Source organism: Panicum hallii, chromosome 4 (genome assembly GCF_002211085.1).
Source record: "Panicum hallii strain FIL2 chromosome 4, PHallii_v3.1, whole genome shotgun sequence".
Lineage (NCBI taxonomy): Eukaryota > Viridiplantae > Streptophyta > Magnoliopsida > Poales > Poaceae > Panicum > Panicum hallii.
Window position 1 is genome coordinate 33,448,090 of NC_038045.1, and position 20,057 is coordinate 33,468,146.

The following is a 20,057-nucleotide window of genomic DNA, read 5'->3' on the forward strand; positions in this document are numbered from 1 at the left end:
CAGCAAGTGGAGTAAATTATATGATATGCGAGGCCAATTCCAAGGAATAACTGACATAGTTTGACCGCGATAAGCTCTTTTTAGTAGGTCAAGTTTTATTTAGCAAGCATTAAGTGTAAGTGTATACAAAAACCCTTAAATAATTAAAAGAGATAAGTAACAACAACATAAATAAAGAGCATCAATTTAGATCATCTTCAAGTTCAATTATCATATGAGGGTTCAAGTCGCTCTTAACCGTGAGCATGGCTGATATATCAGTTTAAACTTGCAGAGATTGTACACTTTACCCACAATTCGTGTTTCCCTTGATGCCCAGGTTTGCAAGGCACTTAAACACTTCCGAGGTGAGTGGCAAGGATTCACTACAAGGCCATTATAAAGATTCCCTAACTTGCAATGATCCGCTAAGGTTTTAGGCCGCAGTGGTTATAACCCTCCCTAATGAGTTAGACGCCTTAACCAGGATCATATCTAAACCTCAAGAGGACCGAGCTATACCCCATCAACACACTCCCCTCTTGCCCTTTCGGTAAGACCATTACAAGCTAAAATTTCTAATTAATTAGCCAAGATCAGAGCCATATAGTATTATGGTTGCACTATTTTTCTGGGTGGTTCTCCATGTTCCAATTAAAGCAATGATCTTATAATCATCACCAAAAGTATTCCAGAACATGAATTAAAATAGGTGTAGCATTTGTTTCAAGTTAACCAACCATAGCCCATACGTGTACGCAACTAGCAAAGGTACCCAACATTAAGTAAACAACCCAGGTTTAATCAAGCAAGTACAGTAGAAACTAGGCATATCCTTAATTTGGGATTCTATCGTATTATAAATACATGCATGCATATAAAGTAAATGTGTATAGTAAAAGTTATTGGAAACGGAATATGATCAAGGAACGCTTGCCTTCCTCAAAATCCTGCTGCTGCTCAGCCTCTTCGAACCCTCGCTCTTGCGGATCCTCGAACAGCGCACCTTCTATCGAATCACACAAGTACATACAAGCAAGTATAATAAATAAAAACAGTATACCAAACAATATAAATAGTACAAAAGAAGGTTTTAAAGCTCTATACACGTCGCAAGGATTGCGTGAGCGCAAGAATTGATGAAAACAGAGTTAAACAAAGAAGTTATGCCTAAAACAAGGTTACAACGGCTTATTTGTAAAAGATTTGAAACTAAAAGTGCTCTGTCCAAATAAAACAAGGGCCAAAATATAAATAAATCTAAAATCTAGGGTTTAGATTGGAAAACCGATGGGTTTTGGACGACAAGTTTAATTTTATAAAAATGTAGGGACTAAAATAGAAGAAAAAGGATCTTTTTATAAATATTTTTGAACTAGGGTGGAGAGCGGGTTGATTTTCATAAAATAGAGGATCTCTTTTGCAAAAACACCTAGGGATGAAGGGTGCTGGTTTGTTGACTTGGGTTAAATCCGGTCTAGATCAGATCTGAGCCATCCGATCTAGATCGGGCGGCTAAGGGAGAAAGGGGCACTCGGGCAGCGACGCTGGGTGGCCGGCTGAAGAACTACGACGGTGGCTGCCGGCGGAGTTCACCGCTTTTGGTGTTCTAGGGCTCGGTTCGACTCGGAAAAAGGCCGAAGAAAGAGAGAGCGGGATGGAGAACACGATCAGGGGCTCGGTGCGGGGCTTCGGCGAGCGGCGCAGGGCGCGCGTGGCTGCGCGCGGCTCGACTGCTCCGGCGAGAAATCATGAGGGAGAGGGAAAAGAGGCCGGCAAGGGTCGTTACCACGCGGCGAAGCTTCGGCGGCGGCTTGTCGTCGAGGAGGGGCAGCGGAACGGTGGGAGGGCGGTGGCACCGAGAGCTCGAGCAGCGGCAGACTAGGACTAGGGTTTCGTGAGGCGGCGGCTGCGATTCGATGGGGTCAAGGGGGGATCCTAGCGGCACTTATATAAGGGCGGCCGAGGGCCTCGGTGTGCGGGCCAACATGGCCTGGGAGGCGTGCCCCGGCTGGACTCGGGCTCAAATCCAAGCCTAGAGCGAGGTGGGGGACGAGCCCGATGGGCGGGTCCCACCTGGCGGCGAGAGAGGGAGGGGAGAGGCAAGGGAGGCGGGGCAGGCTTGGAAAGGGGAACTGGGCCGGCTGGGTCGGGCCGCGTGGGAACCATTTATGCATGAGTCAATCTCATTTGCCCGTTGCCGATCCAACAGACCATGTCGTCAATTGATAGATAAATAGAAAATCAACTGGTTGATGATGAGTAATTCTGAAAAAATAAAATATTCCAGTTCGCACATATCAGTCAGAGCTAATGGTCATGTAGTCTTCATTTGGTCCAATAATCATGACAAATGTGCTTTGTTGGAAACTGGATAGTAAAGTACAAAATCTATACTACTAGGAGTATGCCCGTGCATTGCTACGGATAATAAATTTATTAATTCAAATTGGATCTATATGTTGCTATGCACAACAAATGAATTAACTAATTTGCTTGCACAAGATTTGTGCATTTATGCATGTTCTCAAACTTAACACCAGGAATTATTAGTTGCCCCCCGCCCCCCCCCCCCCCCCCCCCCCCCCCGGTAGCTGCAAGTTCAAGATTAACATATGACTTAAAGGTTATCACCAGAACAACTCAATATCTAGCTATATATGACACATCATGGATTCAAACAGAACATGCTCGTTACTTAAAAAAAGAATATTAAGACCTGGTGATCTATTCTTTTGCTTTCGCTAACTTTGTGCATCTCTTTTTTTTGGTAGTGCATAAATTATGAAAAATAATGTAGGAACGGTAAAATAAATTGATCAAAGCACATTATAGCCATAGTCTAATTAAACAATTGCATTGTCACCTCTGAAACAAAACTGCAGGTTACACATGAGATAACAAGCAGATATGCCTTGAAAGCGCAAGCCATTATAGATACACAGTCCTTGCCGTCCATGCAGCCATCAGAAAAGTTGCACACCTTTAAGTTCTGATAAGGAAATGGTATATGAAGCAATACATGTTTCCATAAACAATGCCAACATAAAAACTCAGGTACTTTTTTAAGAACAATTGAGACTCACCTTCAGCATTTACAACTCTTTTCAATTCCAAATTGAAGCTAGAGGCTGCAACCTTGGAGTGTTCACATGATTTCCAGCATGTGTTCTTCCACTCTGTCTACTTGTGGCTGAGGATAAAACGGTGTCCATCCAAAATCGGGAATAACACATTGTGCGCTAACTGGCTTAGGATTATAAGGGAATGTAAGCTTTGGAGTGAAGCTAGGGGTTGGGATGGCAATTGACTCTCTGTGCAAATTGTTCGCACGATACTCTTTGAGTCTTCTTTTATAATCTTTCTTCGCCTCCCGCCGTACCTGATCTCTGTTTTGCAATTTCATCTTCTCCACACTTTAAAGATTATTCAGTTTCTTTGCATGGTATGACTTGCGACGGCGGAGATTTATAAGGGCCCTCTTCTCCACTGACATTGACACCCTTCGAGCTCGAACCCTTTCCCGTCTACGCTGATTAGGGTCAGTAATACCTGAAAAAATTGCATTATTATAGTATCCACACGTGAATTTATAATTCAAACACTACACCACGGTGCTACCTGTGTTTTATCACAGGTGACAGGCATAGCATCAACAACACCGTGCGTCGCCTTCGGGGTGTTGAACTCCTCCACACAGGTCAAATCACATTTCGAAGTGGGACGATTCACATTGAGTAGCTCCAGACTCACATCTCCCACAACTTCACACATAAGAAACGATAAATATTCAAAAATATGTACGGCACCATACAGGGTTATATGCGAGATTACCTGCATCCCTGTTCGTCGTCTCGGATTGCTGCTCCACGGGAATGCACACATATGCATCATTCCTGTGCAACCAATCAGTACCTTCTCCAATATCCATTGCATCATTGGCTTGTTCATCCATAGAATAGACATCTGAACATAGATTTCTGATGGTCAGGAGGCAGATCGTTTAAATACAACCACGGCTTTCGGCTGTAGGCCAACAATACCTGGCTGCTGAGATGCATCAACTACTACCTCATTTTTATCTTCAGCCTTTTTATCAGTACATTCTCCAAAATCCATCGCACCAATGGCTTGTTCATCCACAAAATCGACTTGTGTACCTGGATTTCTGATGGTCAGGAGACAGAGTGCGAACACAATTACGGCTTTTGCCACTAAGCATACAATACCTAGCTGTTGAGTGACATCACCTCCGACTTCAGTTTTCTTATCAGCCTTTTTCTTTGCGTACGCCTCTCGTCGCCAGTGCATCCCTCTGCTCTTGAGACATAGCATTGGTTCGTATCCTCTCCCTTTGTCTTTTTAATTCTTTTGCATCTGGTTGAAGCAGTGATGATTAGCATTGCAAATTTGCAATAAGAACCAATAGATGGCACCTTATTGCCATTCGATCCCATGGCTGAAATTCGGAAAGCAAACTAACATCAAGCGTACAATGCACCACAAACCCACCACGACGAAGAACGTACCTGGGGCCGGCAACAGAAGCGAAGTCGCGGACTACCTATGCAGCTCTCTGAACACCGGACGCACCAGCGGCGCACACGGCACGGCAGACCCAACACGAAAGCGCCGGCGTCCAGGTCGTCCAACACGGAAGCGCCGGCATCCAGACCGTCCGGCGTAGCGACTGCTACGGCGTCGCGTAAGGATACGAAGGAGATCGACCGGACGCCGCGAGAGGACTACGACGACTCCGCCGTCGCGAGAGGACACGCGATGAAAATCAAACCGTGCGTGTTTTCATGCCCTTGTTTACTCCCGATGATTGCGGATCATTAGTTGCCGGGTGTACCGAGACTCAAGGCGGGCGCAATCGGAGGGCGCAAGGATCGGTACGATCGGACAGCGGCAGCTTATAGCGTGGCAGGACGATCGCGTGCGGATGACGGACATCAGATCTTATGGCTCTGGGTTATCGTTCGGCAAAGGACGTACGATCGCATGGTTAAAATTCGCAGGCGGCCGGACGATCGCGGGATCGCTGGCGACCTGCCATCGCTCTTTTGGTCTTTTTAGTTGTAGAGATAAAAGATTTAGTTCTGGTAAGAACGTTTTCCACCCGAATATATTTCCCCTTACCTCTCACGTTGTACAAACTGTGCAGGTTAAGAAGGATGATGGGAAAGTGTTGGATAGGGAGGAAAAACCATACTTTAGACACGGCAGCGGCAGCGACGACCCGCCTCATCGCCTTCCCTCCCTCCCCCGTCCATTGCCTTTGCTGCTTGTGTTTAACGCTCGTGATGGGTGCATCCCTCTCGTCGCGCTCGGGTTTGTTGCCTCAACCCTCCCTCGGCACGGCAGCTGCAGGCTCGAATCTCGATCCCGCGTGGCACAAGCGGACGCGTCCCACGCCGATGGCCCCATAGAACGCACCTCTCCTCGCTTGACTCCTCGCGACCTGTTTCGTAATTAGGTCCAACAAGAATGGACTAAAAAATGACGCCATTGCACCCCACGACGCCATCGCAAACACAGTGCCCCTAGTTTGGGGTAGATCGAAGACCTCGAGCATGCCAGATTAATCGAGACTCATGCCTTCAATATCGATGATTTGTTGCTCTTTTGCCTACCTCAACAATTCTACTGCTCTTTGCCTACTACAGAATATATTTTCCAGCCTCCTGATCAAATCGATGGTTTGCTTGAAATACATTGAGATGTGATGACAATGAATTTTTTTGAATTAACTCATCGTCATTGAAAGAAAAAAATACTCGGCCTTAGAAATTGCTTGCACTTTACAGAATACGGTTGTGATCTGAATGGCAAAAACTTATGATGTATACTATTTGTATTGCTATTGTAGTGTACTTCTACTATGCCATGTATGGTTCACATTACAATGTTCAGATGACAGATGTAGGATGCTTGATGCTTTTCCGATTCCAAATGGTGGATACATGGCAGAACAATGATGGTGCCTAAGCATGCTTGCATGATTTTCTTTGTGCTTTATAACAGTCATTTTGCAGGATATCTTTAGTTGATTGGAGTTGCAAGTTCCATTTTTTCAGCCAGGAAAAGTTTGGGCATAAAAAACAAATGGACCAATATGTTTTGTCCACTAGGCAAATGGCATTGAAAAGTTACATTCATGGTCAGATTGTTCTATATGGTAATGTGATATTAATTAAATCGTTTCAGGGCGTACGTACAACAAACAATTTCTTCACATTAGGTACTTCATATTTTGCTGAATAAGCTTATCCACTACAATGTTATAGGCCTTCTCGGTAGGATGGAAGCCGTCCCAGAAAATATAATCAATGACATTTGGACATGCACTGTGATATGCAATGAATACGGCAGCATTTAACACTGTGCTACCGCAGCATCCTTCGCTCACGTCCTTGAAACCTACAAAATTGTGCCGCATTGTTTAGTACAGAAATGGTCGTATCCAGAACACGTCAACTAACACATTCAATTCAGAAAGAAGACACAATACCAACTACATACTACATGCTAATAGGAAAAATGGATGATTAGTTTTCACATCTTAAAGCTACATTTTCTTCCCCATGCTGTGGAAAGAAGTCTCGCTGCGTAAAATTATAAGTTCTGCACATAAATATATAAATAGGGTTACAGCATAAAACTTACCATATAAAGCTGGATTCTGAATAAGATCAAGTAAGTTGTAGTATATATCAAAATAAGCAATTTTTGATCCAGAAGCACTTCGTTCAGCATTTAGTATCTCTATTTCCTGTGAAATTCTAGAATTAAATAATCTTGATGCTCGATTCCTTAATGGTTCGCATTGACGTGAGGGGCTTCCTCCAAGTGTTATTTGTGAAGGACAACATCCCAATGGTGGGACACCAACAAACCCAATCCTCTTAGCTCCCATATCATTCAGAGTCTATACAAAAGTAGAGAGGAATTATTAAACATGCCGTTGTAGTACAAAAACAAAACGCAGAATGGAAGGTTCAGTGCACTGAGGGGGTTCATTTAATGAACAGAATATGATAGCATGCCAAATCTTTCAGCGTAAAAAAATGGCAAAAAATAGAGGAAGAAACAAAATAAAAGGTAAGATTGTTGAGAAGCACGTAAAGAAATTAGGGGATGTAGCCAAATCTTTCAGCGTAAAAAATGGCAAAAAATAGAGGAAGAAACAAAATAAAAGGTAAGATTGTTGAGAAGCACGTAAAGAAATTAGGGGATGTACAAACGACTTTTAATAATGAACAGATGATGGAAATTAAACAAAGAGAATTTATCAGAAAAATTCAAACAATAGCAATTACCTTGGTGAAGTTGATTGCCGAAGAGACAAGAAAATCCACATAAGATGGAAGATCATATTCGTGGCGTCTCAACGGAACTATGAAATAATTATTTAGAATGTCATTTGCCCCCATTACTGTAAAGTAGACGGCCTCTGAAATAACACGTGTCATTTTCTCCTCTCCAACCAAGGCTCTTAGCTTCTCCTTGTAGTCACGAAATAGGTCAAGTTGATCGGTACTCGACAAGGTTGTCTACATTGATAAGCATCGTACATTAATAAGCTTCGACTGGATTTTATTGTTCCCAGATATATTAAAAAATAACTAAATACTCCAACATTGGTATAGATACATTATTTGAAAGAGAGAGAGAAATCACCGCGAGTTTTGATGTGAGTAGATCATAGCCACTGCCTCCACATGCGAATGCCACACCAGTGAGTAGGTCTTTTAGTTCAAGATCATCACCAAGGAAAGGAGGCAGTAGCTCCTTAACACCCAACTTTGAAGCTGTGTTCAAACAATAATTACATTACAACTTTACAAGAAGTTTAATATTTCTCCCAGAGTTGCCCTATAGGTGATGCATTGCACTACTATTCAAGAATTATCAAGAACTCCACCCCATTTTAACTTATAATAAGGTCCTTTTGATTTCCAAGATTTTTTTTGAACGAACGGGCACGAGATTGTGCCTATTTCATTAATAAAGAAGGGAAGATTTCCAAAATTTCAATTCAAAAATATTTGACGGCCAGAAAGAATTCAAGAAATGTTTAGATTTTGTTTCTAATAATTCATGAGATTATATATATATATATATCAATATGCAATATTTTACTTTGTATTTTTCAAATCTATACACTTAAAAATAGACTGATGGTCCTAGTAGATATATACATAATCAGTCAAACTGTTAACCTAGCCGGACCAAACGTCGTAAACCATTTGGCCAATCATGGCCGCGTGAAGCTAAGGCATGGGAAGGAGAACTGCAGCTATGGTGAATGGGCTACGGTGGTTGGCTTTTGCAATCAATATAGCCAAACAAACAAACAGAAACGTATGGCTTGGACCACTGGGAGTGCGATGGAGATACAAGAAATTCACATGAAAAATATTCTAGGACAATTGGAGACTAGATAGCTGCATGTAGCAACCGCGCTAACGACGTTTCAAGCACAGAAGCATGTCGTCCAGCTCACTCCCAATACACGGCCTGCCGGCCAATAACTGCATGCATGCCACCACCTCTTCTCCACCAGGACCACCACATCACATTCGTCGTCCATATCTTGTGCAGGTTGACTCCAACAGACGAGCTATTCGGCTAGGCTATTCGGCTAGGCAAAGACAAAATGGCTACTGTGTAAGTACTATGGCACTAGATATCCGTCTCCAACAGAGTAGACATAAAGGTAAGATATTTTGACTAGCAGGGGAGAGGGAAGTTAAAATGCATGGTCTGCCAGGCCAAGCCATCCGCGGCTGGACCAACGGTCAGTTGGGTGGGAGGAGAGAGAAGGTTATGGGGCAAGGGAGAACTCGCCGGTTCGGGAGGAGAGAGATTTCTTGCCGCTGGCGGGAGCCAACTACCAGTGAAATGCAGTATGCTTTTGCTTATGCTATTGGAGGTTAGAAAAAATAACTACCGTAACTATTTCCTAACCGGTAGCCAAAATGTGTATTTGCCTACTCCGAGTGGCTTCTTTTGCTGGAGTTAGCATCTAGCCGCGTTCTTGTCCGCGAGCTGTTCGTCTTTCCGTGCAAGAAGACCGGTGACGAACTAAGATATAATACATCATGGAAGCACGAGGGGTGTTATTCTGTCCGTTGGTTTGTATACTGTTGGTATGCCGAGATGTGAGGCATATGTTAGAATGGACAGATTTATATCCCACCGTGTATTTGTACAGTGGAGTGGACCCCGCGTACACGTACAGAAGCGATACATAATAAATATGTACCCTCCTCCCTCTCCCCCCGTCAGCACCTTCCTCTCTCTCTTCTACCAGTCCTCCGCCGGCTCACTCTTTCTGTACCCAAATCCGCGGCGTCGGCGTGCGACCCCTCGGCCAGATCCGCCGGCGGGCATACGAAGCCCCGGCCAGATCCAGCGGCATGGCATCCTAGACGAGGTTCGACAGGGTGAACGCGAGCTACGTTGGCAGCGAGAGCAGCCACGGAGGGCAATTGATGGTCGCCGGAACCGGAGCAGATCCGGCGGTGCCGGAGCCAGATTAGGCCGGGAGGCTGCCAAGATCCGGCGGTGCCAGGCCTAGATGTGGCGTAACTCGGCGCGGTACAGTGGCTCCGGAGGCCTCCAGCTGCTTGCGCGGGCCCTCCAGATCTGTGGCCTGCTCCCCGACGCGCCCCGACGAGCACTGCGCGGGAGACGGGCGCCATCATCGTCGGCGCGGGCCCGTCGGGGCTAGCCGCGGCCGCGTGTCTCTTGGCGCGCGGTGTCTCGACCACGGTGCTGGAGATGGCTGACACGCTGGCTTCCAAGTCGCGCCACCGCACCTACGACCGTCTCACGCTCCGCCTCCCCTAAGCGCTTCTGCGAGCTGTCGCTGCTCCCGTTCCCGGAGGGCTACCCAGAGTGTACCCGTTCAAGGACCAGTTCGTGGCGTACATGGAGGGCTACGCCGCGGCGGCGGCGTCGCGACGCGGTTCGGCGCACGCGTCGAGGACCCCTGCCGCAGACGGGGACGGCGACGTCCACCTGGGCCCGGTGCGCTGCTTCAGCCCGAACCCAGTCTGCGGCGCTGACTGGGTCACGTACGGGTGCGACTGCTCCGAGGCGTCCGGCGTGGTGGCCCGCGTCGCGCCCCGCGGCTATTGTGAGGTCGGCGCCGGCACCGCTCCCGTCTCCGACCAACGCGGCGCCGCAGCGAGGTGCTCTTCCACGGGCACCTGCTGAAGGTGGAGGACGACGAGCGGCGTTTCTGGGCGACGACGACGCCGCGTGCGGGGGCTTCTTTGCCGACCTGCAGCCGCCGTTGCTGCCGTGCAGGCCCTTCGCTGAGGCGCCGGCGCCGCGCGCGCTCCAGGCGTGGCCAGGGCGATGACGGCCGCTGCTCCTGTCCTGCGCCGCGCCCACCGCGGTCGAGCTCGCTGCCGCACGCCAGCACTTCATCTACCTCTGCTCCTCTGCCTGTCAACTCCTCGTGGAGCGGGTGCATCAGCGTGGTGTTGCAAGTTGCAATTGCTGCGGCTGTCAACTTGAACTGGGGATGCTCGCGGCCACGCGGAGCAGGTAAGGCTTGTAGAGTTGTGCGTGTTTCTTTGGTGAAATCTGTTGGAGCACAGATTTGGAGCTCTTCATTTTCATCCCCAATTCATGATTAATCTTTGTGGGTCAGCGGCTCCTGTCACTTTTTGATGGGAGACTATTTTGTGCAAATATTCTCAAGCAGAAAAAATGTAAATTAGAGTGATCTTTGAGCAATTTGTGATGTACAGGGAGAATTTGTATTTATGTTTTTATTGATGTTAATATATTACATCGTGGAACATAAAATTTTAGGTGTTTTATGTGCCATGAATATGAATTATGTCTGTTGTACTCCTTGGTACCTATAAATATTATGTGGTACTGTGTGGTACCACGGTGTATATTAAAACAAAAATGAAGGACAATGTAATAGTTAGATAGCTTATATGATAACACACGGCAGACATTGGTAAATGAACATTATTTATGAAATTTATATATGTGATGAATTAATGGGTACATGTGCAGTACCACCATGTATATTGAAATAGATGTGCTACCTATTTATCTTAAATGCAGGATCAACCTAACAATAAACATAGATTTAAAAAATGAGAATAAGCAGCAGAGAACTGGCCATGTCTAACGGATAACTTTCAAATTTTGAAACTGAGTGATATCGAGTGCAGCATGTTGGATCAGAGCTTTACGTGCTCATCGGTCAGCCCGGGATTCCGTCTAAGGTACATATACGGTCCATAAATAAAATGAATATACTACATATACACCCGCTAAAGACAAACAAGCGGGAGGATAGACGCGCGATGGAGGACCAGAATAAGTTCCCACCATTTTTCCGACCGGTGATGAGGAAACGGGAGATGCCCACGATTGACGTGGTAGGCTCGCCATTCTGCGGCAAGCAGAGTACCAACAGTTCGCCAATCCTTGCAATTGGGTTCCTCTCATCTATGCTCTGATATGCTTGTTGCGTATTAATTTGCGTGTAACTAGCTGTTCAGTTAATTTGACTTTGAAGTAAGCCGCGCCTTGTTTCATGTTCTATCGAGTTAGTTCTCGTGGATATCTAACCGTGCCATTTAAGCCGCGCCTTGTTTCATGTTCTATCGAGTTAGTTCTCGTGGATATCTAACCGTGCCATTTAAGCAAGTTGCAGACTTGTACGATGGAAAAGTTCTATCCAACATTGTATGTAAATGTTATCGAGTTTTACTTAACAATTCCCTAAACTTTATCAGTCTCGTCGTTCTCCAAAACTTTATTTTTGAATAAATTTATCATTCTCCAAAACTTACCCTTGAAGAATCTCTACTAGCTCGCAAGCTCCAGAGCACCAACCGACTTATAGTGAAACAAAACGAATGTATTGGAGTGCCACAAACGATTTCATTCTTCATGTGTACTACTTCCCCATAGAGCTTTCATCTACCAGTCAGTCTCGCCACCATTGTTCCATGTACTCAAATGCCTACATTTATTGTAGGATCGCAAGCATCCGCAGTGTCCAGAACACGGTGCACCTCTAATAAAAAAATGCATGGATTAATAAATGTATACGAGCTTCTATAGAGCATTTTTAACAGATTATTCATCCCTCTCTCCAATAAAAAAATGATGTTTTGATGATTGAAGGTGCTCCAACAGATTACCAATTCAATCCCTAATATCTAAATATTTTTTAGCAATCAACAAAACACACCTCCCTCCAGATTTTTGGTGATTGGATCCATCTTGAATGAAGAGAATTTATCGTTCTACCCTATTCTTGGTGATTATATTTTAATAGTTTGCTACAGTGACTATTACCAAAAGTATAAAAATATAAAAGTAGTTATTAATAATAGAGAAAAAATGTATTTTAGATATGAGGTATGAGTAATTTATTAGAGATGCTCTAAATTAATCTGTTGCTTACCTCCGATCCGACAATTTACAACATTGAGTCGTAAACAGTATAACTCAACAACATACCTAAGAGGTCCCCGGGTACCAACCCATTGGAGAATCTCCCCGTGGCAACGCCGCCGGGGAAGTCCTGCCCGTATGGCGGGAAGTTAGCCTTCGCCTCCGTGAACCGGTTGTTGTTGTTGCCGGGATCGACGATGGAGTCGCCGAACATGAAGATCGCCGAGATTTTCTGGTCCTCAGCCGAGGCTGCCCCATGGATTACCCCCGGCTGAAACGCCGCCGCCGCCGCCGCCGCCGCCACCACGAGGTGCAGCAGTACCGGCCGGCGCCACGAAGAATGGCCCCCAAGACAGGTAGTCAAAGATGCCATTATTGGCGAGTCGCTTCTGCAGCTGCTGCCGGGACACCGCACCAGTTTTATAGCGCGCGCGAGACGTGGAGGGAAGCACGCGCGCGGGCGCGCGTGCAGCAGCTGTGACGCCGCCACTGGCGTGCATGATCCGGTGGTTGCGCGTTGCATCCGCCGCCCTGCAGCTATTAAATACGGGTACCCTCCAGCTCCTGCAGCGCTCGATCGGCGACCGGCAGGAGCCAGCGGCAGGCGACTTTATTGACACGCAGGCAACAGGGGCATGTGTGGGGATAGGATATGAAAAGGGCAGGCACATGATCGCGTTTAAGTGTTGATTTGGCCTCTTCATCCGCACCGTTAGAGCAAACTTAATAATATAGCCGGCCGCTGCGCTATAGGAAAATAGGCTATTTTTGTCGATCAAATGCCAACAAAAATAGGCCGACGGAATAAAGTCGACGAAAATAGGATTATTTTCGTCGGCAGCTGACGAAAATAACGGTATTTTCGTCGGCCAATACGGCCGACGAAAATATGTTCACATTTTCATCGGTCTAAGTGGCCGACGAAAATACGTCAAGTATTTTTGTCGGCCAAGTATTTTCGTCGGCTTTAATGGCCGACGAAAATAATCGGATGCCTGCTAAAAAAAAGAGAAATCTTCTTCACTGTAGCTCCAGCTTTGCACATTGCCAGTGACTTAATTTGGCATTTTGGCTATATAGAAGCAGAAGAGAGGTGAAGTAATTGCAAGTCTCAATGGGCAAGCAGATGGTCCGTGATCACATTTAGTGCACAAAGAAAACCAACTACTCCATGGAACACGAATTTCTACGGTAGAAATTCAGAGCCTGTATACAGTAACATTTATGGTATATATTTCTGTACAAGTGATGCTCTGTTCCTAATTCATCAGGCGCTGGGGAAGTATTGAATTATGCAACAACATTTCTGCTTGGTGAGTTGATGCCATTTCAAGTTCTCATCAAAGCCATCTTCCACATTCACATATGTACAGGTGCATATAGCTTGAATGTTCAGTAAGTGGGATGAACGCTGAGACAGGGTTAGCAGCTCGCTCTTGCACTTTAGTAATAGTATCTATTTACAAATGAAGAAAGGGGAAGATATCACCTCATGACTTACCTTTTCAATTTTGAACCGAACAATTTCTACAGTTTCCGCTTTGAACCAATCTTTGCTGGAATCTGTAGAGCATCATAATGGCCAAAACCATGATACAAGACCTGGATTGGGTCCTCTTTCCCATACTGCTGGCCATATTCCGCAATTGCTATCAGACCACCCGCATCTTCATCGTGCATGTAAACAGTTATTGGCATCCTGTGCACAAAGTAGTAGTGTATCATCAGAATGCATTCTAGTGACCATTATCAGTTGCATGTGATGGCGGCACAATTCGACTATTCAACTAATGATGACACTGCACTGATAGACATTTTAGACAAGATCACAAGAGTTAGTAAGCTTAAATGTTAGGGATTGCTGCTAACAAAATTTGAAATGCATGTATCAAAATACAAATGCAGTTACTTACTGAAGAACATGGGAAGCCATGAACAATTCTGGCTCGCCACCCCACACATGTGGCTCCCTAATATGCGATACATATGTATCAAAATCCCCCTCAACAAACCTGCAAATTTTGTGTTTAGACATGAAAAACAATAGTATTATTTATCTTTTACTATAGAACACCTTGCACTTGCGCTATTTGTTCAAAAGATTGCCAAAAACAGGTTTACAGAAGTCTTTAACTTGTTCTTATCTTGGTTCACATGGGACTACATTTGTACAAAATTCAGAAAATAAATGAAAGCTACTAACCTACTAGTGCATATGCAAACAAATATTTCTTGCTTAAGAATTGTGTTTAGACATTTAGTACATAACACTTATATATAAACTAGAATTGTAGATAAGTTAGAACTTTCTAATTATCCAGGCTACACTAGCGAACTTCATTGCCATAAATTGTTCACCGCATATCTTCCACTTGATAACTGTCAAATACAGGATCATTTAGTACATACCGCGGGGCAAAGGGGCGCGGGGGCGGCGGCGGCGCGGGGGCTGTGCGCCCGAGGCGGCGGCGGCGCGGGGGCCGTGCGCCCGAGGCGGCGGCCGCGGGGCTGAGCACTCGAGGCGGCGGCGGCGCGGGGGCCGTGCGCCCGAGGCGGCGGCGGTGGCGGCGGGGGTGGGGGGGGGGGGCTTGGGGCGGGGGGCTCGGGCGCGGGTGAGAGAAGACCGTGCGTGTGGGGGCGTAGAACGAGATCCGATGGGGCTATTAGGGTACCTCTAATGACTTATTTTCGTCGGCTTAGGGCAGGCCGACGAAAATGGTCCATTTATTTTGTCGGCCAGATCTTAGCCGACGAAATTACATCTGGCCGACGAAATTGAGCTGCTTTGATGTAGTGCTGGTAGTTAATAATACAGCCGCTCGCTCGCTATAAGGATCTTTACTGCCTATTTCTTAACCTTGTTAGTTTTTTACCATTAATACATAACACACTCATCCTTGATTCTTATATCAAACTGGCCAAAACCGTCTGTAAACTTACATCCCTCTTCTTCTCTCCCTCCTTTCCTTGTTTCTCCACATCAGCATTTAGCGTGATTACAGCTAGCCATAATACTTCTCCTAGGGTGACGTACGGCCAACCACTCACGCGGAGACGAGATATTCTCCGTATAAATCTTTGGTAACTACCCATTGGAGTACAGCACTGCAGCCGCGCCCGCGAGCTGTCTACGCAACAACAAAAGCGGCCGCTACACATGCATGTCACGTCGCCTAATTCTTAGGTTTTGTATGGCTCAATAATGCCTAAACTGACTTAGTAGCTTACACGAAGTGACAGGGTTACTGAAATCTATAGCTTATAATTATCCTGTGACCTCTAACAATAATATGTGGCACCGAAATGCATGGCGTACGGGAACTCATCGGTCACGATTCAACAGGAATAATGCACTGAATAAATGGCTTCTGGTAAGTGTCACTAGCACAGAACAAGAACAGATCTTTCATCCACCTCTTTAATTCCGATCGGGATTAGATCCCAAACTAATGAAAATATGAAAACATCAGTTGTGAGTCCAACATCTAGGAATGGAGGTAGGGAGGGGCCTTTTATTCTGGTTGGAGCCACAAACTAAAGCTCCATCATTAGTCCCGGTTGGTGGCTCCAACCGGAACTAATAACGTGCGGCACAGTTAGTTCCGGTGGTAGCTTCCAACCAGGACTAAAGACGCCCATTTAGTTCAGGTCGGTGGCTCCAACTGGGACTAATTCCTCATACCTTTTTAGCCACTTTCTTCCTCCCCCGCCCAAGCCATTTTTCCAGTCATGTTCTTCTTATTTTTGGCTCGGGTGCGGGGAGTTCATGCCCATTTTCTCCAAGATTTAAGAAGATTTTTGATTTCCCTCCATCTAACAGTTCTAAAGGTTAGAAACCTGATCCTCTCAACTTCAATCGCTAGTGGAGCTCATTTTATGATTTAGAAATAGAGATTTTAAGGATTTTTTAGATTGGGTTAAATGTTGGAATTTTTTCGATTTATACATCATTTGAGCTCAAATTTACTTAAGGTTTGCATATGTAAATACGATTTACTTGTATTAGTTCATCAAAATGAGTATATAGAGCAGAATGTTGTTTTTTGGAATGGGAGTATATATAGAGAGAGGGGAATAGTATTTAGAAAAAATATGGATATGACAATAAGTATATTAGAAATTTTTTATTTTTAAAATGAGAGTATGTATATATGACCATATGTGGATTTGAATGTGAAATGTAAATATGTGAATGTGAAATTTCAAATTGAATAATTATTGAAAGTGAAAAATAGATGTATATTTGGTATTTACTTTGTATTATGAATGAATTATTTTTATTTTCGTGGCTTTGTATATTTGGTATTTACTTTGCAATATGTTATTACTTTGTATATTTGGTATTTACTTTATTCAGGCTCACATTGAAACTATCGAGAGAAAAAATATCTTATTTCGGAATATGTATTTGTCGTTAATCTTGACCTTGCAATGATGACCTGCCATTCGGGATCAACATTGATATCCGCAAGACGGTGCGGTATAAGGACGTGATGAAGGAGTACGGTCTTGATCTCAATGAAGAAATCCTCACCTTTGAGCGAGGTGAGCATGCCACCATATGGACCAAGGCCGCACTCCTTCATCACGTCCTTATACCGCACTGTGTCGCGGATATCAATGTTGGTCCTAAATGGCAGTATCATCACGTAGAGTCAAGATTAACGACAGATACATGTTTCGAAATAAAGATTTTTTTACTTCTCGATAATCGTAGAATATTTCGCTTGAAATAAAATTGTGAACCTTGATTGCATCCTATATGGCGTGGGACGACCGAAGAATGTCAAAATAATTTGGACCTTTTAATTCTTGACTTTTCAATTTATTATTCATGTTGTGCGATGGATATTTTGGACCTTTAAATTATTCATATTATTGTTATTATGAGAATTTATTCATTTTTTATATTTATTTGATACATGTAACGAATTGTATCCATTTCAACTCTGAATATGAGAATTTTAGTGGTAAAATTAGTTTTAGTTTTGGAAACAATGCAGATGGACCGGCAATGGATGTACAATGCTGACCGACGTTCCAAGGGGTTCATCGATAGCCTGCATCATTTTTTGGATGTGGCCGAGGAAAACAAGCGGAATGGTTTCATGTGCTGCCCATGCAGTTATTGCAAGGACAAGAAGGATCACTCCTCTTCAAGAACCCTTCACAGCTATATTTTTGCCCATGGTTTCATACCCAATTACATTTGTTGAACAAGTCGTGCAGAAATAGGGGTTATAATGGAGGAAAATGAAGAACAAGAGTGTGAAGACAACTTTCCTGCCCACGCTGGATTCGGTGCCTTTGATGATGATACTGCAATGGAAGAGACTCCTGAAGGAGAGGCGACAGATGATGATCCCACCGACGATCTTGGGCAGGCGTTACGCGATGTGCGTGAAGATTGTGAAAGTGAGAAGGCGAGGATGAAGTTCCAGCAGATGTTAGAGGACCACCGCAAATTGTTGTACCCAAGATGCAAAGATGGATCGAAGAAGCTTAGCAGCACTCTGGAGTTGCTACAATGGAAGGCAACCCATGGTGTATCCGATAAGGGATTTGGTGGATTACTGGAACATTTAAAAAATATGCTTCGTAAAGATAATGAGTTGCCTACCACAATATTCGAAGCAAAACAACTCAACTTGTTTGCCCTCTAGGATTGGAAGTACAAAAGATACATGCATGTCCCAATGACTACATCCTGTACTGCGGTGATGAGTACGAGAATTTGGATGCATGCCCCGTATGCGGTGCATTGTGGCATAAGATCAGGAGAGAGGACCCTGGGGAAGTTGAGGGGAGCGTCGTCCCAGGAAGAGAGTTCCTGCCAAGGCCATGTGGTACTCTCCTATAATTCCACGTTTGAAGTGTCTATTTAGAAACAAAGAGCATGCTAAGTTGATGCGATGGCACAAAGAAGAACGAAAGCAAGACATGATGTTGAGACACCCAGCTGATGGTTCCCAGTGGAGAAAAATAGATAGAACTTACAGAGACTTTGCACTGGATGCGAGGAACATAAGGTTTGCTTTGAGTACGGATGGCACGAATCCTTTCGGTGAAATGAAAAGTAGCCACAGCACTTGGCCTGTGACTCTATGTATATATAATCTCCCACCATGGCTCTGCATGAAGCGGAAATTCATCATGATGCCGGTGCTTATCCCAAGCCCAAAGCAGCCTAGGAATGATATTGATGTGTACCTAAGACCATTGATAGAAGAACTGTTATTGTTGTGGCACCAAGAAGGTGTACGGATGTGGGATGAATACCGACAGGAGAACTTTAACCTACGAGCATTGTTGGTCATAACCATCAATGACTGGCCTGCTCTTAGTAATCTGTCCGGACAAACAAACAAGGGATATAGAGCCTGCACACACTGCTTAGATGAAACAGATAGTATATACTTGAATCACTGCTGAAAGGTTGTATACATGGGTCATCGTCGGTTTCTCCCCATCAAACATCAGGTACGAAAGAAAGGCAAGCATTTCAAAGGGCAAGCAGACCACCGTACAAAGCCGATGCACCGTAGTGGTAGGGAAGTCTTTGATATGCTAAAGGATATAGAAGTAGTTTTGGCAAGGGACCTGGTAGCCAACTTGTTCCGAGCAAACGGAATGGCGCCCATGTGGAAGAAGAAGTCTATTTTTTGGGAGCTACCATATTAGGAAGTCTTAGATGTTCGCAATGCAATTGACGTGATGCGTGTCATGAAGAATCTTTGCATCAACCAGATAGAATTCCTGAGAGTGTATGGGAAGACAAAAGATACACTAGAAGCACGACAGGAATTACAACGTATGGAAGAGCGAGATGGCCTACATCCAGAAATGAGAGAAAATGGACGACACTACTTAAGTCCTGCAAGCTACACTCTTAGCAAAGAAGAGAAGGAAAGCTTTTTTGAATGCTTGAGCAGTATCAAGGTCCCATCTGGATACTCCTCGAATATAAAAGGAATCCTAAATATGCCAGAGAAGAAATTCACAAACCTAAAGTCTCATGAGTGTCACGTGCTTTTGACTCAAATTCTTCCGGTTGTGTTACAGGGGATTCTGCCTGAGGCAATAGAAGCAGTTGCCTAGGGAACATTCCAGCCTGATGGAGAAAAGGATGCATTGACTTACGCCCATCAGAATCCAGAACATCCGGGCCAAACATGAGGCAAAGGCGTGATTCCGTGGAAATATGGGTTCAGCAAGTACATCGACTCTTATAGAAGTCGACAAAGAAGGAAGAACGAGGAGCAAGTGCACTTGAGAAGTCTTGAAGAACAGTTGTTATCTCAAGATGATAGAATGGTGGAGGAAATAAAACGACAAGTTGCCATAGTAATGAGCCAGCAGCAGCAACCAGATTCGACTCCAGAGCCTAATGTCAATCCAGCAAATTTGTCTCAGCTAAGAAGTAGCTGCTCTTCCATGGGTCTCCCTGTCGACAACATAATCTCCGCAGTTGAAACCGGCCAGCAGCGCTATCCTGTGGATGATATCACTCAGCGGACACCGTGTGAGCTGCAAATTCATCATAGGCTTAATCAACATGGTTGCCTTTGCTACCGCTATGCCAAACCAAACAGGCGAGGTCTACCATGGACAGCCGATTCCGGATGGATACG

At 44.8% G+C, this 20,057-nt stretch overlaps 2 protein-coding genes across 2 annotated transcripts; both read right to left on the minus strand.

Annotated features, from left to right (window-relative positions):
* Positions 1–3,424: 3,424 nt before the first annotated feature.
* Positions 3,425–4,098, minus strand: LOC112890446. Its single transcript, XM_025957336.1, has 4 exons — positions 4,023–4,098; positions 3,814–3,945; positions 3,601–3,743; positions 3,425–3,531 (listed from the first exon to the last, which is right to left on the minus strand). Exons 1-4 carry the CDS (start codon positions 4,096–4,098, stop codon positions 3,448–3,450), a joined length of 435 nt encoding a protein of 144 aa, XP_025813121.1. The 3' UTR covers positions 3,425–3,447.
* A 1,979-nt stretch (positions 4,099–6,077) lies between these two features.
* Positions 6,078–12,826, minus strand: LOC112889367 (GDSL esterase/lipase EXL3-like). The gene is made up of 5 exons (XM_025955951.1): positions 12,493–12,826; positions 7,663–7,793; positions 7,302–7,535; positions 6,649–6,910; positions 6,078–6,402 (listed from the first exon to the last, which is right to left on the minus strand). Exons 1-5 carry the CDS (start codon positions 12,797–12,799, stop codon positions 6,215–6,217), a joined length of 1,122 nt encoding a protein of 373 aa, XP_025811736.1. The 5' UTR covers positions 12,800–12,826; the 3' UTR covers positions 6,078–6,214.
* Between the last annotated feature and the right edge of the window lie 7,231 nt (positions 12,827–20,057).